At 38.3% G+C, this 25,654-nt stretch overlaps 1 protein-coding gene across 2 annotated transcripts in view; it reads right to left on the bottom strand.

The window, feature by feature from the left end:
* Positions 1-25,654, bottom strand: part of CFAP58 (cilia and flagella associated protein 58) — a 59,444-nt gene that overhangs the window by 32,876 nt on the left and 914 nt on the right. Inside the window, exons 2-11 of one of the 2 annotated variants that reach the window (XM_046943329.1) lie at positions 22,525-22,720; positions 20,468-20,749; positions 15,159-15,307; positions 13,943-14,099; positions 11,752-11,946; positions 8,922-9,059; positions 7,175-7,334; positions 5,984-6,066; positions 4,636-4,827; positions 411-572 (exon numbers count right to left, since the gene is read on the bottom strand). In XM_046943329.1, the coding sequence (XP_046799285.1) occupies positions 411-572; positions 4,636-4,827; positions 5,984-6,066; positions 7,175-7,334; positions 8,922-9,059; positions 11,752-11,946; positions 13,943-14,099; positions 15,159-15,307; positions 20,468-20,578 (1,347 nt within the window). In that variant the 5' untranslated portion in view covers positions 20,579-20,749; positions 22,525-22,720. Of the gene's footprint in view, positions 1-410; positions 573-4,635; positions 4,828-5,983; positions 6,067-7,174; positions 7,335-8,921; positions 9,060-11,751; positions 11,947-13,942; positions 14,100-15,158; positions 15,308-20,467; positions 20,750-21,740; positions 21,817-22,524; positions 22,721-25,654 lie in introns of those variants that run through there. The other variant, XM_421748.6, reaches the window with a different exon arrangement.

The following is a 25,654-nucleotide window of genomic DNA, read 5'->3' as shown; positions in this document are numbered from 1 at the left end:
TGCTTACATGCATTGAGGACTAAGGAGGCAATCTTATTTCCATTAAACGCTTTCTCATGCAAACTGTACAACTTCTAAAGGGATAGGATTGAGTGGATTCAAGAGGGAAAGGAAGAAGTTTATTTTCTGATAGTGTTATATAAATCCATAGTTCTATTACATCATGATTTTGTGCACAGTTTGAAGTTGGAGTATTACCATACAACGGACTCTGAACTCATATTGCCAGCCCAAATCCACACTGTCCAGATAAACACGCAGGGACCTGAAACATTAATTTCCACAAAGGAATTCAGAAATCATTTCTGAAATTAAGCCAGCGAGCTTTCCTTTTAACAAAAGGAAAGTAGACCAGAAAAAAACCCACACGATATAAGCAGAGATGGAAACACAGGAGAAAAGTATTCTACCTTTGCTTCAATCAGATTTTTACTGTACAGATTCCTCTCTGTTCTCACAGTTTCACAGCGGTTTTGTTGCTGTTTTAATTTCATCTCAGACTCTTCTATTTTCTTCTCATAGTCACAGATCTTCACTTCCCGTATTTCAACGTCTTTCAGGTGCTGGAGGACCTGAAGCAGAAAGAAGGAAATGAATGTGATTAAATCATCATCATAAGATTATTAGGATGGGGCTGAGTTTGTGTTTTTAATCAAGGGCGACAACTCCAGACCTCTGTGATAAGAAGTTGAAGCTACAGCTAAAATCACTTCTGTCCAAGTATAAGTTCAACCTTTCCGGATTGCTTATGTGGGGGAACATTTTATTTCCATCTGATACCTATTGTGTTTATTTTCATGACTAAAACTTACAGATATGAACATATTTCATTTAAAAACAATCTACTGGAAGTATTGCCACTGAGCTGGCTCAACAAAATCAACACAAGCAGCTTTCATTAAAGAATGGCCTTAGGTTATTTATGAAGCAAAGCTAGACTTTTGAACATGGTTTTGGATGCCATCTCTATGATAAGATGGATAGAAACATTTTCAAAGAAGCCCTGCATTTACTCCTCTATTGTGAAATCCAGTTAACTTCCAAAACCTCAACTTTAAAAAAAAATACATATCTGATCCCAAACTTGATCTAAATAAACAGGTAATCACAATTACTTTTTTTCCATTAAGGAGGATAAATATTGATTCACTAAAGAGAACAGAGTAGCATAGACTGTAGATTGTAGAGAAATGATCATATGAAGTATCAATGAATAAAAATACAAAATATGACAGACACCCTCGTTAAATAGTTACCAACATAATATATAAGAATTACTACACTGAAAGAGCAAAAATACAAATAATTGCTAACCATTATGATGTGCTTCCTAATGTACACTGTTTATTATTTTTTTTTTCAGAATAAGAACCTTCCTCTTGTCATACAAATACGAAAGCCAAGGAGCACAAACAAGTTTTAGTCAAATAGCATCCAATGCCTTCATTGTTAGAAAGAGAAGAAAAAATAAAAATAAAACTAAGGAGTACATGTCAGGAACATCATTTTTTTGGGTTCCCTGCCTGAGGGAGAAAAGAATGCCATACTTAAAAGCCAGGAAAAAGATCAAAGCATTAGGCAAAAAGCTGAGGAATCTCATGGACAAAATCCAGGATAGAAGTCCACTTACAACAGCATTTCATAGCCAGTTCTCCAGACTGGTTTTGAAAGCAGCCATTTGAGCTCTGATTTACATCTGATGCAGAAGCATATAAAAATGTTTACATCAGATAGTCAATAACTGCTAAGTTTGCAGTCGGCAAAGTTGTTCCTTGCTTAGCTGTAAAGCCTTGTGAGGTCTAACTACCAGGCAGGAGCTTAATTAATTGATTATTCTATCACAATCCACTCTGAAGATATGGGATTGCTAAATATAGAAAATTTTATTACAGCACAGGAATACAATTCTAGCACATTTGAAGCTGACTGCAGAGGATCCTAGGAGCTGCTTACAGTGCAATACAAAAACATAGTCTCAGTTTATAACCCACTCTTGCCTTTTCCCTTTCTGATAAAACAACCTGCCAATAATAATAGCAGGGAGTAGAAATCAATAAGGCATGCACTCGGTTAGCACCACAGCAATCATAGGCTGGAGCAAGATTTGGAAGTAGGTCACTCCATCTGTAAATTTTTTGCTTGGTTTTGATGCAATCTAAGTGCAATAAGCTCATGGACTAAGTTTTTCAATGAGGTGCTCATAGTCAGGATGCTGACTCTGCTTTGTCAGGAGTAACTGAACTCAAATAATTCCCCCTTATAAATTCAGAAAAGATATATGCAATGTTTCAATAGAGCACCCCTATGCAAGGCTGAGTATCCTCAATTATGACTGAGCTGATTGTACACTACATCTCTCAGGTAATGAGAAACCAAAGCTAAGCAGAAAGAATTCAAAATCGACAGTTTTCTTCTGTAGCTTCTCACTTTTCACTTGTTTACTTCATCTGGTGTTGGTTATCTGCTCAGCTCAGTGAACCTACTCAAGAACTCAGCCCTGGTGCCATCCTTACTTGCTTACCTTTGTTTAGCAACTCTGAGAAGTCCTTCCTGTGTCTTAATGATATGCCTATGCTTCAGATGAACTCAGAGAGTTACTTCACTACATGCTTCCTAACAGCCTAAATCTGCCACTGGAAAACCAAGATTCCATAATCTAAGTACTTCAAGCCAAAACAGAAATATTCTACTAATGTTTGTAGTTAAGGAAATAAAGCTATGCAACAAAGAGCAAATAAACAGATTTTTCTCTCATTTGTACTGGTTAACTGAGAAGTAGCGTTACTCAGCAAGTAATGCTGGCTTAAAATGGTACAAATGACCAGTCAGCCAAGCCAATAATTAGAAGAGCAAGACTAATCTGAATTCCCACCATTAAAATATTTTACTGTTGTGGATGCAACTTCAACTCTGTTGATCAGTTACTTCCTAGTAAATCATGATTTTGAAAGAGCAGCTCTGCAACTACAAATTCAGTCCTGCTGCGAATAACAAGGCAACCTTCAGAGAGAGCATGGCTCTGTCAGCCTTTGTAGGATTTTCAAGAAATCTTTGGACTTAGATGAGTTTGGCTCTTTACAAGCTCTTCCACAATTTAGAAGGAGTACAGCAGGATCTTTCAGAGATTTCTTGGTGGTAAAATATAGGAGTGTTGATCAATGGTGAAATGGCTCCTGAATTATGTAAATTTTGCCACATTTTCTCAGTTTACACATCTGAATACATCACACACTGAACCTAAATATTACCTATGGAATATAGCAATCATGATCTTCCCTCCTCTTTCTACCCTTTATCCTGTCTTATCCTTCTCATGTAAGGAACCCCTGCAGGGACAAGATCATCATCATCTCACAAATTCCCATGGTCAGAACTACTCCTGCTGCTCCTCACCTGTAAGCTGAATCAGGAATTGCCCCTTTACTGAACCAGAGAAGCATAAAAATCCTTTGGAAACTTGAAGTCACAATACAGGCATCATTAGACAAAGAGCTCAAGTGCCATAACCCATTTACTCTGCCTTGTAAGCGATGGAAAATTTGCACCCAAAGTCACAGGAAAAAAAGAAAATCAAACATTTTTCATTTTAACCCTCAAAGTATTGTGAGTAATCTTAATCAAAAGTGAAAGCAAAAGCCTTGTAGTTCTGAATGTTATGAATGACTCCCTGGCCCTAGTTTACAACATTCTTAATTCTTATCTATTCTGTTAGAAATGCACTATGAGGAAAAGATGCAAAATGTAACTTTGCAATGAAGACGTATCTCACTTCCACAGAATATTATTTCTAGGTAATGACAAAAGGTAATCCAGACAAGGGAGCATGCATCATTCAAAAAACAATTTTAAAGCCCCTGGTCACATTTAGTTGTAAAGGATAATTTTAAAGTGAAAAGATAACTTGTGAGTTGAAACACCTTGAAAGCTAATCCCAGTAAATCAATAATCTTCTTGGAGGGCCCTTCAGTGTGATCTTCAGCAGCTAATGGAATATGTCATAACCATGTTCCTGAGTATATTTTCAGGAATATACAGATATAGAATAATGGGCACAATACAGCACAGATTTTATGCAGTGTTTCTCTGCAGTCAGTACTGGAAAATTCACTTTGTAGATGAGATTGAACACTATCAGATGTTTTACACATACTGGCATTAATCCTACAAAATACTGAGTCTCTTACAAAGATGTTATGCACTGTCATCTCTCACTTGCCTCAATAGAATTTGAGGATGCCAGTAGTATCAAAATAAGGTCCTTTGCAGATAAAACAGAACAATCAAAGGGTAATTTCCAACTGCAAGCAAGAGTCATGGCTGTGGAATTGAGATATGAGAAGCCACAGGCTTTGGTTCAAGCTCCCAACCTACTTTCACTTCCCAGATGATTGACAAATAGGAGAACTACATGGCTATAGCCCCCAAGTTTCTCATAGGATAAGCTGTCATTTCTGAGGTTCTCCCAGAGAGACCTGAAACACAGTAGTGGGCAATACACACTTTAAAGATCTTTGTAAACTGCCTGAAGATAATTTATCAAAGATTTCTCCCATTGGAATACAGGGAAATAAATGTATGATCTTTCAGCTTCGAGTTAAAAGAGCAAAGCACAACTTGCACAAAAAGCTGTTCTACCTTCTGTTTGAGATCACTGGCTTCATTGATGAAACAATCTCTCTCCTTCTCCAACTGGTAAATAATCTTCCTTTGTTTCTGAGCTTCATTCTTATAATTTTGAATTTCGTCTTCTAAATTTTTCTTGGACTGTTCATGGAGTTTCACCAAATCTGTCTGCTTCTGAACAGCATTGGTGGCCTTGTTCAAGTTCTGCAGGAGAAACCACAAAATAATGACTCTTGAGATGAAAAAAGCAACACTGCCACCACTATGGCAAAAACATGCCATTATCTAAGTAGATTGTGAACTTCCTAATGCTATTATCTCTTATCTAATTTGCTCAGTTGAAATACTTGAGCCTCAAATCTGATTTTAAAAAGAAAAGGCAATCTCTCATAGAGCTGCCAAGTAGTACTTATTCTGATTTGAAGTTAAAACACTAATATCTGCATTACTGAAAAAAATTGGATAAGATTGTTTACAAGCAGTATAATTAATGACTGAAAAAAACCTTGCCAACTTCAAGGCATTTAGATTTGTAAAGCATGCCAATAGCCAATAAAAATAACTTCCTTCTCATTTACTAAATGGCAACTTGAAATTCACCGAGCGTGGTTTGAAATCATACATAGGGATTAAATAGAAAACCCCAAGATATCCCAAGATATCATTTAAAACAACAACAACAATCAGCCTTCAAGTCCTCCTTTGGAATTACTTTCCAAAGTATTTACAAGTATTTACTATCTATGAAATCTTCCTCTGTGCTAGATTCAAGGCACAGGACAGTGAATCCATACCAAGAAAAGCATCTCAGCCAAAATAATCTTTTAGCATTGAATTTACTAGATTACACTTCACGAATGACAATAACATGAGATGCTATCTTGCAGTACAAAAACTTTGGGCTGATGGAAAATGATCAGTAAGAGAAATGGACTGAAAAAGATTAGTATTAGCATAGTCTGCCAAGCTGCTACATGGTGCACCAACATTTTGGTTTGTTCTTTTGCTACTACAGAATTAATTTGCCTAGATTAATATTAACTTTGATATGCTACAGAGTGTAAAAGCACAGATGTAATCAACTTTTCAGACATTAAGCAATGGATTTTCAAGATGAACGTGTCACTTTTTTTGTCTAAGTCCATGATGGTTTATATGTTATAGCTTAGAAATATTTTGTGTGCTTACAGGTATTAGCACTACTTCAGTGCACACTATAAGCACCTGTTTAAGGATCTGACTGTTTGACTCATCATTATTTATCCTACAGTATTTATGCCTCTCTGTGAGAGTTTAAACTATAGACATTTCATTCTCAAGTTGCAAAATTTGTTTATCAGTATTACAAATGCAAGCTCACCTTGCTTAGTGTATCCCTTTCCCTCACAAGATCGTCAATAGCTTTCTTGTCAATCTCTGCTTGCTTTTTGGCAGCCTCCAACTCTAGAGAAAAGGAAGAGTATAAAAATGGATTCAAACTGAACAGCTGTAAACATGCAGAACTTACTGGACTTAGTAAAAACCCTTAGCGTTACATGAACAGTTCAATTACCAGTGACCCTATTGTACAACCCTCAGGTATCAGGTAAGGATGTTAATACTAATTTAGGTATTTAGAAGAACTCAAGTACAATGATTAATGTGGTACAAGGACTCATTATATTTGGTTGTTCAAACCAAGATACCACAGAGAAGTTAGACTTTAAGAAATTATGGAGCGCACTGAAAATCAGATGCTTTTAAAAAATTTCACAGTGAGCATCCAAAAACTGAAGCACTTTGAAAAACAGGGACTTTGTCATTCTAATCCGTTTAAGTAAAATCCAGTTCTCCTTTGAAGCAATGAGATTCTATTGGTTTCAGTGGAGTTAAAACTACTTACCATGGGTTAAGATTAACATGGTACACATACTATCAAAAAAACATGTATATTAACTATTGGGCACGTTTGCACTTCATTTTAAAATTAATTACAAACTGTTACACTAACACTGCAGCTCAGGAAGTGTGGTACACTGGATTGCTAAGATATGTCCAATATTGCAAGAGGACACAATCAGTAGCCATTCTCGGGCATTCTGGTATGGTTCTGATCATTTAAGTTTCGCTCTCTAGTACCAAGCACAGCCTCAAGCTGTATAAGCAAAATGCTTGTGGGAAAGCTTTTCCACCCTTGCATGGAAAACAGATATGATTTTGCATAAATACAGATGTATAGAGGCATTAACATCTCATATATGCATGTCTGTTTTCAGTCATCTCCAAGCTTGTTCCTCTCCCACTAGCCAGAGCAGGAGCAGTAAACATACATTAGGGGCAACAATATTCATGGCACAAATTTACACACCACAAAGTTCAGTTAAATCTTCTGTATCTGCAACCCACACATGCTGCAATGTGAGAAACGGAAAAGATTTTATAAAAGCATCCCAAGCGTCATTTGCAAAGTATCATACCAAGAGCTAAAAGAGCACGATCCTGCAAAGATGCACCTTGAATGAGCAAATGGTGAACCAGAGGACAGACCTATTCATCAGAATAAGGCACCTACCTCTCTCTAGACCAGATATTTGCCTTTTTAGGGTCTCTCTCTCATGTCCTGCAGCAACTTTCTTATCCTCTGCAGCACGTAGCTTACTCTGGAGAACATCTCTTACTTTGTTCATCTTCGAAATTTCAAGGTGCATTTGAGTCAGTTCATCATCTCTGGCCTATAGAAAGCAACAAGGAGGGAAAATGAGAGTACCCACAGAAACAAATCCCTATGTACTTGTTCTATGAAATTCAGTGTCCCAGCAAGCAAAGGTGTAAGCATTGTGGGTCACCTAGAAGAAGATCAACTAATCTAACAACATAAAAAAACAATTTAAAGTTAAGAGAAGGAAAATGATAACCAAATCTCATGCTTTAAGGCTGAAGATAATCCACAAGAAAAGCCCCAGACAAACCTCAAGCAGTAATACACATTCTCACAGATTAAATATGGGCAGCTCTGATTTCCCTTGAAGTATGAGAGGCAGTGATTGTGAAGAGGAAGATCTCTAGTGTGGTTCAATGGTATGGCAGGTATTTGGTATCCCCATTCCTTCTATAATGCATGGCTTTTAGAGAAAAACAAAATGTAGAGTTTATCTCATTTGCTGTACAATCAGAAGAGAAAATAATCAGAACAGTGCCGTATGAAAATTAAGGAACCAGTTGCCAGGAATAAAAACCCATTACCACAACAGAAATTTGTCTCTTTTCTTTTAAGAACTAAATACAACTTCTCCATACAATTTCACTGTCAGTTTTTACAGCCATCACAGACTGTGATCCATACAGAAATTCAGATGTGTTACGTAAGATGATGACTCCTGGTAGATGAGTATCTCCTGGCAAGATATGAATCTTTTCAGTTCTTCCAGACAATCAAGAGAATTATGAATCCTTTCACAGTTCAGATTGCCCAACACCACATTAGAGACATTCAGTGCTCATATGTTCCGTATTTTAACCCCAACGACCGTACAAAATGCAAGGTATGGTAGACAAAGTAACAATATCTAATGCTAAGACATTACCCTATCCCACAAATGCTCTCAACGTAGCCCAGAAATCATATGCAGGAATCATCTAATCTTTCCTTTATTGAAACGCATCTGCTTCTGAGTGGTATAGAACAACTTTTTAACAACATAAAGTTCCAGGTAGCACTACTACAGTCAGAGAGATACACAAGGACTGCTCTCCAAGTAATGCCTCCTATCTTATTATGTTGGCCCATGATGTCAGAGGCAGATGTTGGATGTATGGCAATAGAGGCTGAACCTTCCCACCAATATTACATTACATTCTGTTGCCCTGTGACAGATAGCAGCAGAAGGGCAGTCGGAAAAAATGGGTCTGACACGTAAGTGCAGATGAAGCAAAGGTGTGTAACTGAATTCCACCATGTGGAAAAAATGGGACCCGATGATGTTCATCAATGCTTGCTGAAGGTTTATGAAAATCAAATAGTGGATGTGAGCACAGTGAAGTAGTGGGTGGTGCATTTCAGTAGTGGTGACAGTGAGTCACCTCCACTGGTGCAGATATTTACAAGAGAGGCACATAAGCTTTTGCTCATCACTGGCAAAAATGCACAGGTAATTTTTGACTATAATGAAAAATAGCGTTTTGTAGCTAAGAATTTGCTCTATCAAATACTGTTGCTGGGCTCTTTGTATCTCTTGTAGTTTCCATGGAAATAGATAGGAGGCATTACTTTCTGAGCAAACTACATATCTGATAGGATGCATACACTTTCTGGTACTTACTTTCAGTTCCGCTGTCTTTTTCTGAAGATCCTGCACTACTCCTTGAAACATCACACTGTGATGCTCACTCTCTTGCACAAGCTTATTATTTCTCATCTGAAATTGCTCAAGTTCCTTACCAGTTCTTTCATTCAACATCTGTTAGATTAAGGAACAATACTATTAGTTCTTTTTAATCTGATTACAATATCTACATATACATGAAGACAGAACATTCCATCTCCCCAGGAGATAAAAGCTGCTGCAGATTGTTGTCTGCTTAAAATCCACTTTTCATTGCTGATGAAACTACTAATGTGAAATATGAGAAATGTTCATATTGACTAGAGGAAATGATAATTTCTAATGAATAACACAGCCAGCGTCATTATTTCTGGAAGCTTAGCAGGTTTATCTCAGGTGGTAGATAAATATTTTAATTCATATTAGGCATTTGGCAAGCATCGTGCAACACAATCACTTGCTATATATAATTACTGAAAATCACTATGAGATTCAAATGACTTCAATCAGTAGAGGGACAAGGGAGCTCTGTCTCTTAGTGAGCAAATTCTACATTAAGTCGCCAGTAGCATTTATCTGGGTACATGATTTGCTGAGGTCAGGACCCAACCACTTTCTTCTCTAATTTGTCTTCAGTCAAAAGCTCAGAACAGCAGTTTCATGGTTTGTATGGGGTACACATACATCAATATTGGATACACCAGTGTTTTTTTCTGTTTGATGAGACTTCCTCTAACAACCATTACTCCATAAGTGAGGAAGGAATGACCATCATATTTCACACTTCAAGTATTAATGTGCAATAAACCGATGAAGTCAATACATACTATTCACTTAAAAAAAATAAAAGAGGAGCAGAATATCACTCTTCCAAATGCAAGTGAAAGAAAAGACAACGTGAAAACAGCTTCTTATGTTATGAATGTAATGATTACACTGTTTCCGGGTATTCTTTGTTCAGACTTGGGCACGGGTGGGGTAAAGCCTACAGCTGCTGTACCAAACCAACTTCACTGTCATTCAAGCAGTAATATTAGATTATAAATTTGAGTGGAATAAGAGCAGGCATCACAGCCAACTACAATTAAGTTGATAAAAAATAACCTTACTGTGTGGCAATAGCTGAGTCCTCCTCTTACACATCTCTAACCTAACTCTAGAGTAGCCTATGTTTGAACAGATTTTTTTGTGGAGGACAACACAGTGATTCCACAGACAACTTCAAGTCATGACAGGCAATCAAAACAGTGCAGCAGCCTGGTTAGCCTTGGCATGGCACTTTATGGGAACTACCAGTTTCCAGGACAGTTTGGACAACTGAATGCTCCTAAAATAAGCACTCAAATCTCAAAAGGAGCTATAGAAAGGAAGATGAAGAATATTGCAAAACCAGCAATTGCAGACATCCTGGTTAAAAACAGTTTGTCTTGGCAGATCATGAAGTTGCCCTCATAAACTACTCAGTGATATTTGCACAGTCATAAATTTAGATTGAAAAGATCTTAAGAGATCATCAAGTCCAACCACCAACCTGACATACCAAGTGCAACTCTAAACTAATCCCTTATTGCTGCTTCCATATGTCTCTTAAATACCACTAGCGAGTGGGACTCTGCTTCCCTGGACAGCCTGTTCCACTAGACCACATTCTACATGGATAAATTATTCCTAATCAGTCTAAACCTTTCCTAGCAAAACTTGAGTCTGTTTCTTTGCATCCTACCACCTGGCACCTGAGAAAAGGTGACAACCTCCTTAGTGCAATCACCTCTATGACAGTTGTAGAGAGTGATGAGGTCTCCCCTCAGCCTCCTTATCTCCAGACTAAACAACCCTATTTTCCTCAGCTGCTTCTCATAGCACTTGTTTTCTCATTATTTCATCAGCTTTGTTGCTCTTGTCTCTGCACACACTTCTTGAGCAACTCACTATCCTTCTCATAAGGAGGAGAAATTCAGGTAAACAAGCAAGTGTATTCAGAGAAATAATCATGGTCTCCTTATCTCTTTTTGCTAAGTATTTTACAAAGAGTATATGTTGAAAAAAAATTTCACAAACTTCTACCCTCACCAATTCAGGGACCCAAAGGGAAGAAAAAGCTATAAAAGCCATAAATTTACTAGATACACACAACTCCCAAGAAAGTTTCCCCGGAGGTAGGACTGTTATACAGTGATGAGATCTCTCCTGCCATTTACTGAAATTGCTTCTCTGAGAGTTTCTCAAAGTCAGGGGAAATGGACTGAAAACCTGAAAATTCAAACACTTCCAAAACACTATGTTAGTACATTTCCAGATAAAGTTTTTGGAAACAGAAAGGGGAATATCAATCAAAAAGGTTTACGAAGACAATTCTCTGCCCTTTGACAGAAACACTTCCACAAGCTTGAGAGGTAGGTGAAAATTATTGTGACAGAGAAGAAAAAAGGGGATCAGACTTGAAATGGCTTTACCCGTGCCACTACACTCAATCAGTGGCAAAACTGGCAATATGTGCCAGAAGACAAACTTGGCAATCTCCTGTTACTATCATTAGTTCATCCATGCTTCACAGACTTTGTCTCATTCACTATCACTGTTTCAGGATGAGATGATCACTAATTATACTATTGTGCTTCATTACTGATTTCTGGGAGGAATTTGACCTGAAATCTGTCATCTGCTTTCAAGTATTTGTTTGTTTTTAAAATTACATAAAAGTAAATATTTAATAAATTACTGACTTAAAATAATCTCCCTCCATCTCCCTTCAGGAAAATCAAGTTTCTTCTTATTCTGAAATCTGACTTCAACTTCAAACCAAACGAAAAGCATGCCAATCCCCTACCATCTGCTCTTTTAGATGTTGTTCCACTTTCAGTTGTTCCTCTTTGTTCTTTTGTATACGTTGCTGTAAATTCTTGATCTCAGTCTGCTTATTAACTATTTCAGCTTGAAGATTTTTCAGCTCCTTCTCCATTTTTTCTTTCTTCCGAACTTCTCGTGATACCTCATTGTTTCGCATTTGGATTTCTTGCTGAAGCTGTAATAATAAAAAAACAAAAATTTAAGTTCCATTGCCTTTTATTTAGGAATAAAAGGCCTCTCACTTCTCATGCTTAATATTAAGAGCAATGGCTTAATGTTAAGAGCAATGGCTTCTATTCTAGTGCATTCACTACTACACAGAACATTCTACTACACAGATCTGAGAAGTAACTACTGGCCAGACTAAAAAATCCTGTATTAGGTAAACCTATTTATTGATCATGAGAATTTGTTAAGCACCAGTCAGTTCATCCATGCAGGAGGGTCCAAGAGAGTTCAGATACACAGATCATTCTTCTGGAGGTGCAGTGGCACAGCTGTACAAGTTACTTGTGAAGTGGTACTTTTTTGAACGCAGGGTAAAAACCAACTTGGACTTTAATGTTAAATTGCAAGGATTTTTATTTTTTTCTACCCCACCAGCAGAAACACTTATAATGGTAGAGAAAACACAGAGGTGTCTGAGCAGTTATTCACAATTGCTCTCAAAATTCCTCAGCAGAAAATTTGAAAGAAGTTTTCTCACATTTGATAACTTTCTTGTGACTTCTGCTCTCTGTCCCCAAAAATGTGATGGAGCAGAATCACTAGAGAATATCTATAGGAGGTTGATCCACATGGAAAAATCTCCGTACAGAGACCAGCAGTTGGAAAATGCTCTTCACTTTATGATTCTTCTCCCTGTCAGCCCACAGATGGAAAGTTGCCAGAACTGCCGGAGTCCTCAATGGGCTCTTCAAAAAAAATATTGTTTCTTAAGGAGTCTGAAGTGAAATAATTTTGTTTCGGGAGAATGGAATGTCATTCTATGCACTGTAACAATCCTGAAAACTAAAGGGCTGATGAAGTAGGTATCAGAAGATTAAAGTTGGCAAGATTCAGTAAGATTTGATGGGAGTTTCACTTCTTTTCTCACATACCTGCAATACTGACAGAAAAACAAGTATTTATATTCTCTTGTATTACATTCCTAATTAAGTGCTTTAGAAACAAACTAATACTGTGTATGAGCCTGTGTTCCATCGATCCTTTCCAATTTGTGATTAATAAAAACTGCATGCTAAATGCTGCTTTTCCTTGTCTTCTTGATTCTTTAAGCGTTCTTCTCTCCTATCTTGCTCCAGTCCCTATTTATGTTTGTCCTTATTTTCCTTTATTCTTCACTGTTGTATTTTTGTATGTTGATGCAACAGTTTTCTGATCTACTTTCTCTCCTCCCAGTGGGTATCCTATTGATCCTCTGTTTTCTGTATCTCTAGCTGCTATATGCATGTAAAGAAAGCTATACATATTGCTCAATAAAGAGGCCTGTCTACTCAGATGTTCAGAAAAATAGAAAGCCTAACTTAAAAAGCAGACAAAGAAGAGCAGAGGTAGAATGTGACTGCTCTGTACAGACACCAGGTGAAGCGAACAATTATTTAAGCTCAAAATCAGCAGATAGAAATCAGTGTAACAAAGTTTTTAACTATTAGAAAAGTGAGGTTTTGAAAAAGCTTTCCAGAAGCAGTACAGGAGAAAAGAGCCTAATCAGCTTTTAAGTCAGAATTTGATACCTTCTTAAAAATAATTGCATGGCATCATACAACAACCACTGTCAACAGAAAGGGAACAAGTATCAAAATTTCAGGTCTATGTTCTGAGTTGTTCTTTGGAAGCACAAGGATTTACAATGCAGAAAAGAAACAAACCAAAGAAGAATCACCAGTATGGAAGATAACTACGACATTGGCAGAGGAACTCTGGCTCAAGTGAGGTTACTGGGGAGCTGTGGAAAGTAGCTGGTACATGACAATACATTTTTCCAAGGACATAGCCAAGAAATAGAGAAAAGTATAAAAATTCACAACAGACTCCTTTCTGAGCATTCCTGAAAAGGCTCTAGATGTGGAAGAGTAGACAGTTGTATATTAGTCAACAGAGATCAATTGCAGAAGCGGAGAATCGCTTAGGACAGAGCCTAAAATCATCACCTGGTGAGCTGTACAGACCTGCATAATAGCTTGATCTGCCTCATCCTTTGCCCTCTCTGCATCCTGCTGCTGCTCTGTGGCTTGAGTTAGACTTTGACGTAACTCCACGACCTCTGACAAGAGTTGATCTCTCTCCTTTGTTATCTCTTCTTTGTATTTTATCAACTCACTGATACTGGAAATAAGGAAACGATAGTTAAGCAGTGGCAGAGGTCCTTTCTGTTCTTCCTCCTACACCAGAACAAGATCTTCAGTGAGAAAGAGTAGCTTAAAAGTTTGTTTTGTTTTAAACTCTTCTTGGAATAATACTCTTTTGGTCTATCAAATTATAGGCTTTACCTACTGTGATCATTTAAGAGTCACCATTACTAGTCCAGTAAATCCCTCTCTTGTTTTATCCCATCCTCACATTTAGAAGAGTTGGAAAAACCCAAAAATGAGCATGCCCCCTACGTATCCAGAACATGTAATATAAAAACCTTCACACAGTGTGAATATAGCAATTCAGAATTTGCTGATAGCTGAATCAGCTACCTCAACAGAAAGTACACACATCCTATAGGTCAATATACTCTATCTCACCTTTGAGTTCATAGTTAATGATAAAGCATAAGAACAACATGAGGATCTGACTATAAAGAGGGCTCCTGGGGGACATTTAAAATCGACAGGTCCTCAGGATCATAATTATTTGTATGTTGTAGCAGCCAGAGGCTCCACCTGAGACTAAGTCACTCTATGCTAGTGGCTGCGTTGTTCAACAGTTCAACTGAAAAAAAAAAACCAAATGAATATATACAGCCAGTGATAATGCCTTATAACAAAACTAGGAACTGAAGAGAAGTCGCCTGTTTCCTCTTCTCATCTTTTGGGCCCTGCTGTCATTGTACGTTAAATTCTTGACAGAATCCCACTCTGAAAGACATAGTATATTGAAATGCTTGTCAGATAAAACATTGGGACCATTACTGAGAAAGTGTGTGATACTGTTTTTTTGTTTTGTTTTGTTTTCTCAGCTTAATTCAGTGCTAAATGAACTCACAAACAGTCTGATTCTGTACTTGTTCACTGCATAAACACGTGGACAAATAGATGTGTACTCATGAGAAAAGTAAAACGGAGAAAAGATTTCTGTCTCTAATTTCCAGTGACCTTCTAGTGTATAAGTGGCTAAACAAGGTGTAGAATAACAGAAAATCAGATCAGGCACTTGCTCTTTTGGGGGAAAATTTACTTGTACTCCTGACTGGAGGACAGTCCAGATCCCTGCTCCACTGAATTAGTTAGGTGTGCTATTTCCTCTTGTAGTGAATGAATTGTTTCCTTTGCTTTCTGCTCCTTTTCATAGGCTGCATCCACCATTTTCCAGGCTTTCTCAATCTCCTTGAAAAAATAAACAGAAAACATGAACAGAAATTAAATTGGGTTGAAAGGGAACAACAAATTAAAAATTGCCTTGCATTTTGGTTAATTAAGAAAGTAGATTTTCATGTTTTTTCATGTTCAGATTTACAATAGTTTACTTCACCAGTTGTCTTTTCACTGGAATGAGGGTATTTTCAGCTATTAAGACAATGTCAGTTCACACCACAAAAGCTCTTAACACATAGATTGGAATATTATCAAATCTCACTCCTGGAGGTTTTGGTCCTCTAATTCCCACTACTGTCTAAACACTTACCGAAAACACAGTGCCTACAAAATCCCCTTGCACTCTCATGGCTCACCTAATTCTCTAACAATCTTATTAGCTGTTACAACAGTGAACAACCAGATGACTATTTCCCAGAGAGGGAGAAAGAGATGTTACTCTTGGCCTTGCTACCTCTTTGTTCCTTTGCATCTGTGAGGACCCAGTGTATTTTGGCTTTACATATTTAGATGAGCCACAGTTCTCATGCCAAACTTCAACACGTAGAATTATTTGAATGCCAAACTCTCAATCCCAAGGTTTGATATCCACAAGCAGGTATAGGAAATTAAGCAAACTCATTTGCTAACTTCCTCTGCATTTCTGCCCCTTGGAAAAGATCCTTAAGAATCACATAGCAGGCTTATTCCTTGCCAGATTCAAATCATGCTCTGGTAGTTCTGGAATTCTGCACTAAAAATTGCACTGAATCAGAACGCATACAGACATATTAATGGAAAAAATATTCCCAATGAAGATAATGCTTTTAGCCCTAGAAGTTCCTGAACTGCAAATCACAGCATGCTGTTCTGTCTCTCATGCTCTTTTCTCACCTGTCTGCTGACAGAGTGTTTGATTTCATGGACTTTAATGGATGTAGATACCAAGCATGACACTGTAACTCTACATTAACTTCAGGGCCAGGAAATAAACATCCCTTTCAATTTCTACTTGTATCATACAAAAATGGAGCAGTGAAAAAAAGTTAAAATACCTCCACAATTAATATCAGATAACTGCCCACAGAAGTTGTGGTTGCCCCATCTCCAGAGGCTGATGGGCTCTGGCTCAGTCTGATCTAATGGTTGGCAATCCTGCCCACGGCAGTGGGACTGGAACTAGATGGTCTTTGAGGCCGCTTCCAACCCAAGCCATTCTATGACAACTTGATGATTAATAATGTATATCAATTTTTCTTTTACAGCAATTCCTTATTTGAATTAACATCCCTGGTTCTAAACATAAACCTATTTAACATTAAGTTAGAAATAATGACAAACTATGTTATGGTATATGGTTAATGTATGTACTGAGCTCTTTCAAATTGAATAAACATAGTGCCAAGCTGTTTGTAGTCTCAGTTAAAAACTTCAAGTCATTGAAGCAGCAGAAATAGCAGACTACCAGAATATGCTGAAAAACTAATACAGAATAGAGCACCTGTAGCCTCTTCAAGCTAGAGGGAAAATGTTTTCACGTTAACTATTCAATTAGTTCAGCATATCCAAATTTGAGAAACCAGATGGAGCTTAAAGACCAAGAATGTTTGTCCTATGGCTTTTTTTTTTTTCCTTTCCAGACTAATAATAAGGAGTTAAATGGTGGGTTTTACTTGTTCTGAAATTCTGAAGAAGATTATAATCAACAAACCATATTTTCATTACTTAGTAAATTACTTAGTTCAAAACCTAGTTAGAAAAATGCTTTTCAGTTACATATCAAGCATGTTTGGAACAGTTTTAAATACTGGAGTCAATTTTTGTTTTACATATTTAGAGTCCTAATTTCCATTTAAATGCAGCAATGATCTCACATAAGCTATTAGATATAATCTAATAGGTAATAAATTTTTCACTCATTATTCTCTTACATAAAAATATTAAATTATGAAATTTAAATAAATGCATGCTAGGCTGAAATAATGGTATAAAGACATAGCATATCATCTTGCCTGGCAAAAAACCCAACATAAAATATGGATGCAAATATATGTTTCAGATCTGGCAACCAGCAAGAGACAACCAATCTTTCTCTAGAAAAATGCAAATAGAAAATAAGATTAAAGCTGATTACTTAAATCAAAGCTTCCTGCTGGCTGATTAAACTGTGATTAAAATTGGGTAATTAAATCATTATGATTGGAGTTTTGGGGGGGCAGAGCTGGTGAATAATATCAATAAGCCTTTTAAGAGGTCTTACTGGCTTGAGTGAGTCCTTAGGCTCATAACTGCACTTTGTTTTGGTGAGAGTGAACAGAAGGGATCACCTGAAGTCAGTGAGGCCATTCAGACAGGCTGTGATTGCAGGAAACCCTGTGCTAAACTTCTTGAACTAGCTCTTCATTTATGTTGAAACAACTTTTATCAATAGGGTTAGCATGTACAGAGGATGGCTTCATTAAAAGGCAAAATCTAAGTTAAAAAAATGCTACAAACTTCAGCATCAGCAAAACTGGGATCCATTGTGATGGATTCCTTCGCTGTTTATTTTACTTTGACCAAAGAATAAATAATCTCTCTTCCTTTAAACTCAATAGTAGAGAAAATTTCTGAAGGGGAATGCTTTAATTGAAAACAATAACCGCATTCTTACTCAGTGGAGAAGGGAACTGAAAGAAGACAGAGTGTATCAGAATCACTGAGTAACTGCAGTACAAATGTAGGTACATACAGTTTGTTGTATAATTAAAGATGGAAGTAAGCTGGATGTTTGCATTTAGAATAAGTACTCTGGAAAGTGTGAAGCAGAATTCATGAAGCGTGACTCCTTCATTTTATTTTCCTTACATAGACCCAAAGATCGCATCAGCCATCTGAGAATTTATGAAATGCTTTCATAGTACACTGGATTGATTCCCTTAAAACTGAAAACTTGGTAACTCAAAGCAGGGCAGTACAAGCTCCTATAAATTCCCATTCTGGTGTTCTTCCAGTGCAGCCCTATAGATCAGTTTCCCTAACAGTGAAAGAGAGAATTGTACTTCCCTAGGGTTCAGCTTGGTCCTTATCTTCTTTGACATAACAATAAACAGCAGACTATTATGTCCAGCTTATTAAAACTACAAACCAAAGCACTGAACAGCCAACAGATGGTAACAGCTATTGATTATTATTGACCTGGGCCCTACCAGCAATTGATTTGTGCAGTTAACCCCTGCCCCTCAACAAAGCCTACAGATTACAACCAGGCTACACATGGAGAAAAATTCTGCCTCTGCAGCGCGGTTGAAACCTTTATTTGTATATGAACTAACAACCCACAAAAGCAAACCTATAAACCTGTTACCCTGATGACCCATCAAGTCACCAAGATTGAGGGCCTTAATCTGAAGCAGCTATACCATTCTTACAGGAACAACCCCACTGGGATTCTCTTATCACTTGTAGTAATGAAACACTGGAACAGATTATTTGTCTAACTGAGTGCTGCAGAACATCATATTTGCTATTTGAGCACTTGAACCTTCCTCAATACCTGCATTAAGCACCTGTGAAAGATATTTTTTGGGTGTTAGTAAAACTGTAGTACGATACTACAGGTGTAATGAAACTTCTCTTCATATTTCATGTTATTCTTCTTTTTGGAGGATAATGCCTGTCAAATCCCACAAATAACATGAATATCTTAAATAACATCAAAATAATTCTTGAACATTTAAGAGAGACTAGTTCTCACATCCAAACTGAAAAGTATCGGTGCTGTTTATGTGGTCCATAGCACACAACTGGAATTTAAACATCACATGCTGTGTTTTGCACATTGCTTCTAATATGACCGTATTGTCAAGTAGCTTTTTCACTATAAAATCATTTAGCTGCTTCAATAGTAGGTGATATTGTTAAGGCATAACTTGTCTTAGCTTCAAATCAGCTGCTGACATTGTAAAGGCTGTCATTTTTTCCCCTACTCTTCCACTCTTCAGTTTTATGACATCACCAAGACAATATTGCCTAAGCTTGGGAACATCTTGAAGGACTGTCTTTGCTACTGTTTACACTCGGAGCATAGCCATGTAATAGAAAGTGGTAAGGACCATTGCAATTCCTGACTGCCACCTACCAGATATTGATTAGCAGCAGTGAAAAAAAAAAAATCAGTAAGATTTTATATGAGGTTTTCCCCCTTCCTGAGGGTGCTCTGAGCAGTGCCACAGGCTTGCAAGCTGCAGCCACAGCATGACAACACTGCTAGTTGTATTTATTGAGTGTTTATTTTCTTTGTAATTCTATGGATAAGAAAATTCATGTTAAGTAACTTCTATTTCTATAGTGCTAATGGAATATGTCCTATTGTTATACTGAATTTATTTTACTGGAACAGAATAAGTCTATAAAGAATTTTAATAACTATTTTGAAGCATTTAATGGCACTTGCAGCCTCTCCTATTCTTAGAAAATAACACTTTATTGCAAGGCACGTAGGTGTCTCAACTAAGTGTTAAATTAATGCCAATCTAGGTACCACAACCTAAGCTTTTAAACAATCAGTAGGAAAAAAAAAGCTCAAAATACTATTTTCTGATCATTTGGCAGATTTAGGTTCACTGTAGTCAAACCTCAGTAGAAAGCTAAAAACATTGATTATTCTTTAGCAAGTCAAGCACTTTGCCTGCATTCAAATCAATAATAACAAAGAACACATTAGAGTAAATTGGTGAAGTGACATTGAAATGCTATATAGGATTCCTTTTCAGAAACACCATGAAACATCTACAATCCATATTTCAGCATGTAAGTAGATTTTTCATATTCTGGCAATAATTAACATCCAAGCAGCACTTTGAAAATAATAATGATTCCAGTTTCAAGAGCTGTGGAAGTTGGAAATGCAGATATGCAGTTTTACAGATATGGAAGTATTTGTACTAGTGAGCAATAGAAAGCCAATGAGGTCAACTTAGTACTAGACCTATGCAAATAAAAGCGGAATTTGGCTGAGATGAGTAAAAATACCAGGGCAAGGAAACAAAGCAATCAGTAGCAAAGCAGAGGTTAAGGAACTGGAGATGCTAGCTCTACACTTGGTCCCCCATTTAGATCTCTGTATAAAAGAAAGTGTTCCTGTAGACAGTTTTACTACCAAGTTATTCATTAACAGTTTCATGTCATACTTAATTCTACTCAAAACTTTACCGCCTTCATTGATGATATAGTTCCCCGATCGTCCTTAGAGAGCTTTGTGAGGGCAGCTACTTTAGAGGAATTGACCACAAGCTCAGCATTCAGCTGCCTGCATTTTTCCATGAGTCGCTTCTCATTTTCATGAGACTTCTTCAGAACAGCATAGAGCTTTTCATATTCCGTTCTAAATTTTTCTAGAGTGTTGTCTCCCTTAAGTAGATTGATGACTTCTTCAAAGTCTTTCTCCAGTGCTTCAAATGCACTTTCTTCTAGATACAGCTTTGCAGACTTTTCCTGAGTAAAATGAGATAATTAATTAATGGGAGGAACTGATCATTTTGCTTTTGACCTCAAAAATATAAAAAAGCAATATATTGAGTGTGTAACACCTAGGAAATCCAGTTAAATATTTCTGTAATTGCAGTTCTCTTGCTGCTATGCAATAGGCGCTTTTCAGTCTGTTCTTCAAATAGCTCTCCCGCCATTTTACTGAAGTAACTTGTGCTTTAACACTCAGAGCTCCTGTAATTGAGTACCACAGCTATTCTAAAGATGGGTTTAGAAAATACCATTGTGACTGTTTAAATAATCCACTGGTTGTTCAGGTAAGACAGCATTTTAGTCTTGATTCTTCCCAGTTCCCTACACAGTTCAGTATGATTAGTTCATTCTTTTCACGCAAACAGTGCCAGCTCTGAGCACGTCAGAAAGCACTGGTAACAGTGAAGCAAGCAAATCCATCCCCTGCAGGAAGTGCTTCTGTTAAACTTTTCAAAGGGGGGAAATTTCAGATGCAACTCTGTTATGAAGCCAAATATTGCCAGCTCGATTAACATACACCAAATCCCACCAATGTTTTTCCAAACAGCTTAAATTAATCTCTGTTACAGCCTTCAACGGAAAACAGCCACACCAAGCAGAGGTGGAACGGCCACTCCTTGGAAGTTGGCTGGATGTGCTGAGCAGCGAGGTGAATCAGCCCGCAGCTCACTGCCCTGTCACAGGGGCACTGCTGCCATTACTCAAGCTTGGTCACAGCCAGCCGGAACATCTCCACGCTGTGATCTGAGGGCGAGGTGTACCTTTAAAACTGCACCTCGGAGGCAGGCTCGGGGCTCTCCTGCCAGGCTGTCCTTCCAGACAGAAAGCTGAGCATTTTCAAAAATGAAGGAGTAAATAAATCCGAGAGCAAATATTGATTTCGTTAAACTAAAAGGAGATAACGCAGCTGGAGCTGCTCTGCGCTACAGCGTTTGCCCAGCCCAAAGCCAGGCGTGGGGCTCACCTCCTCCTCCATGGTGCCGGCGGGGCCGGGCTGGGAGCGCCCTGCCCGGGGCTGGTACCGCTGCCGGGCCGTCTCCTAGCAACGGCGGCGGGCGGACCGTCATGGCCGCCGGGGGAGGCGTTGAGGGCGGGGGTGGGATTCTGCCCCGCCATCTCCTCGCAGAGGTCCGGTAGAAAGAAGTTGCGCAGGGTCTGTAGGCGCGCAGGTCGTGCTCCTCTCCCACTCAGCACTACCTAAGTGCTATAGCCTTGTCCCCTCAGGACATTAGCGTCCCTCAGGACATTAGTGGCTTGGTACAAAAGCAGGGCACATGACAAGACAGCAGCTCTGTGCCTTAAGAGCTGCAGGAAAGTACGAGCAGCTGTTTGCTCTGCTACCAGCAAGCCCTTGAACTCATCATTTTCCCTCAATGGGGTCACAAATTCTTTCATCTGATAGCTTTTAGGGCAGGGAATGTAATGTTCCATGCGCATGTCCCCAGCAGAATGGACACTGCGTACGACTTTTACAGTTCCACATCAAGCTAATAGCAACAACAGAAAATCCTGCCTGGTTTAATGAAGCCTGAATTGCAGCACTTCATTTTACTGATTGCATGGCAAAAATGCGTAATTTCAAAGGGAGGCTTTGAAATGGCCTGATGTTACCATTAGGGCTGGAGAACAATGCACATCTTATAATGCATTCTCTATACGTATCACTTAATTACAAAGCATTCTATTTCCTGAAAGAGCTTCAGTCGTATCAAGGCACACTTCTCATAAGAGATTAATAAACAAAGTACCTCTTCTAGGTTTTGCACTCTTCTTTTTCCTCATTTTCCTTTGTGGTGATGCTTCCTATGTAACAAAGGCACCAGGGAGGCGATGATGATTCTCTCTCATTTGACAAGTTCATCCCCGTGGTGGCTGCACCTCTGGCAGCTCTGCAGGTGTAATAGGGTGATCACACCAGTAGTCTGTGATAGTTTGCACTGAAGCCTGTTTTTAATAAGACAACTACCATGAGTTAAAACACTCAACAGATTTACACGCAAACAGAAGACAAATCTGGAACAAAACCTCATTATTCACTAAAAATAATGCAAAAAACCTACAAAACACATCACCAGGTTCACTATCAAGGAGCTGGACAGACATTTGAGGATATCTGGGTTTGTGACCATAGCTTCCTATGGCTTAGGACCAGTGGCTCAGCATCCCATGCTTTGTATTCCTTGGTAAAAAAGTAAATAACCACAGCTGCCATCCTGCAAGAGTGCTGTGACTGTCATGGCTATGAATGATGTACTCGTGCAATACAGTAAAGTTCTAGGCAGGAAGAAATTCTTCAAGAGGGATGACTTTTTACCTCTTCCTTGTAGAATAAACCAATGTTCTGAGCTCTGTGAAAACCTTCCTGCTAGCAAGACCTAAAAAATTCCTCTGCCACAGGAGAAACAATCCCCTACAATACTACAATATTTTATTTAATATAGTATAGTAGTTCTACACTATAATAAATTGTAGTTTCATTAGCAGCAGGGACAAAACGGGCTCAGAAAGCTTCAGTTCACTCAAAGGATAGTTATGTAGTTCTTTGAATATCTGACTTCGTTCAGAAGATGTCAGTATCCTCTGATAAAAAGCAGATTCACCTGTTTCACCAACCTCATAAAAGAGTCTGTGTTAGCAGCACATACCTGTTTCTCTGGGAACAGAAAGGGTTAGTAGTGGTTTAAATACTTGCCTTCTGATTTATTTGAGGCCACAACCCTCAGGCAGTTAATTTAATGCATGTTTTAAACCATAGTGGCATGAAAATGATAAGCCATCACTTGCTGAATGTAAGGATTTATGGTCTGCTGCAGAGATATAAATAACTAGAGTAAAATCTCATCAGAACTTCAACCGGGAGCAATTTGGGGCAGTGGCCAAGACAGCACACGACGAACCTTTTGGATACATGATTATAACTTTGGATACAAAGTAGTAATAAAGGAAAATCCGACAGTAGAGTAGGAAACGCGTTTCCTTTTACACCATCCTGCAGTAAGACAGACAATCACTGGGTGGCACTGCACCACCACAGTGCTCCGATGAACTGCCCCCTAACAACAGCTATTTTCAGCCCGTTCAGAACGAATTTTCACATTCAGAAATGTGTTCCGAATAATAATTATCACACGGAGACATGATGGTGGGGCGAACACGTATGAAAAATTTGGACCTCATCCATGAATAAACCTTTGTTCATTTTACCCAGATAATATAATCAACAGGAATTCAACAGTAAGGAAAGCAAAATTTGTCTAACCATTTGCTTATAATATTTTAAATATAAGTTATGCATATATTAAAAAGGTTATCTATACAAGTTCTTTGCATGCAAGTATTGTGATTTCTCTGCCAATATGAAAATGAATGGTAATCTCTCAGTCTCCAGCAGCAGTGACACTGCAGATGCTGTCAGTGGGCTGACAGTCCATCTGGGATGTGCCCTAAAATCCAGTTTGCCTCCGAGTTAAATCAGTTTAGCAGTTTTCAAAAGGATAAGAACATACAAAAAATGTGCTGTGATTTCTCCAGTCACAGAGAGAGGCTAAGAAGTTCTTGATTACTTAATTATCCAGCTGATGTTTTACTCTACTCTCTCTGAAATCCTCTCATTATTTTTTAAATTAAATGATAGTTCTCTAATGTGAACACTTGTCCTGATAAATTGGATTGAGGTTCTCTACTTTGCCTTAAAGATCATGCAGCAAAACACAAATAGCAGCAATCCTTGATTGTGTTTGGCAGCGGAGTTGAGACAACGATCTCAAGAGGCAGAAACACATCATATCTCATAACCATTTTCCTAAAAAGTTAAATCATGGAAATGTTTTGATTAATAGAAACACCCCCAATAAAGAGTTTGGTTAGCCCTGAGAAAAGCTGAAGCTGACAAGTGCTCTGTGTATGATGTGCAACTACATGCTCTACACTAAAAATAAAATGGATTAAAATGATGGAAAGCAACAGAAACTAGGTCAATAATCCTGGATCCATGCTGAACTCTCCCTTCCCCAGCACCATCTGAAACTGCAGAACAGTTTCCCACCCCAGGTTTTCCTTCCAGTTCTACAAGAAGGATTATGATGGTCTGTCACACCTATCAGAAATTCCTTATCCTCTGCCCTTCTCAGAGCCAAACCCAGAAGGTCTCCCAGAGCCCTGGAGGAAAGCAGCACACTGCTGCCATGGTTCATGATCAGGAATATTTGTGTTTGTTTTAAAATTTGAAATATGCCTAGATTTGTAATGTACTCATTAGCAGAATCAGCTCCTCCCACTATGCTACCCAACAGCCTTTCTGTTCCAACAGCAGAATTCACACCCTTATCTTTGATTCCTGTACCCCTCACTCATATTTTGTTATTCAATCTTCTAATTCTCAATCACCAAATCTTCTCTTAACTGAAAACTTATCTGGCACCTCTCACCTTCATCTGGGAGGAAGACACTACTAAAAACCCTCCTCGCATAATACTTAAGAAAGACTACAGGAGTTGCAGAGACTTAAGGTATTTATAAGGTCATGTGTAAGATGAGGACACCATCTGGCAAGCTGTGAGAGGGTGACCCCCACCTCCCTGTGCATTGCCTTGCGTGGTAGCTGGGAGCTGTGAAACATTCACAGGTAGAAGGGAATTCCCTGTCCTTTCTCCCCTTGAGCTGCTCCTGCTCTGCTGGGGCACACAAAGCCGTGCCTTCAAAAAATGCTATGCCTCCTAGAATCCCATCCTAATGCAGTCTCCTGCAAGCTTACGCGGTCATGTGCAGTATAAAAGATATGGCCATAGCACGCATCATCTGAGCATGAATCTTCCTCCTGCTTAACCTGCAAGAATGTGAATCCCTGTGTGTGCTCCCTGGGGGGCAGCTCAACGTCCT

The sequence above is a fragment of the Gallus gallus genome, chromosome 6, assembly GCF_016699485.2.
Source record: "Gallus gallus isolate bGalGal1 chromosome 6, bGalGal1.mat.broiler.GRCg7b, whole genome shotgun sequence".
Lineage (NCBI taxonomy): Eukaryota > Metazoa > Chordata > Aves > Galliformes > Phasianidae > Gallus > Gallus gallus.
This window is presented reverse-complemented; position numbering and strand designations above follow the sequence as displayed.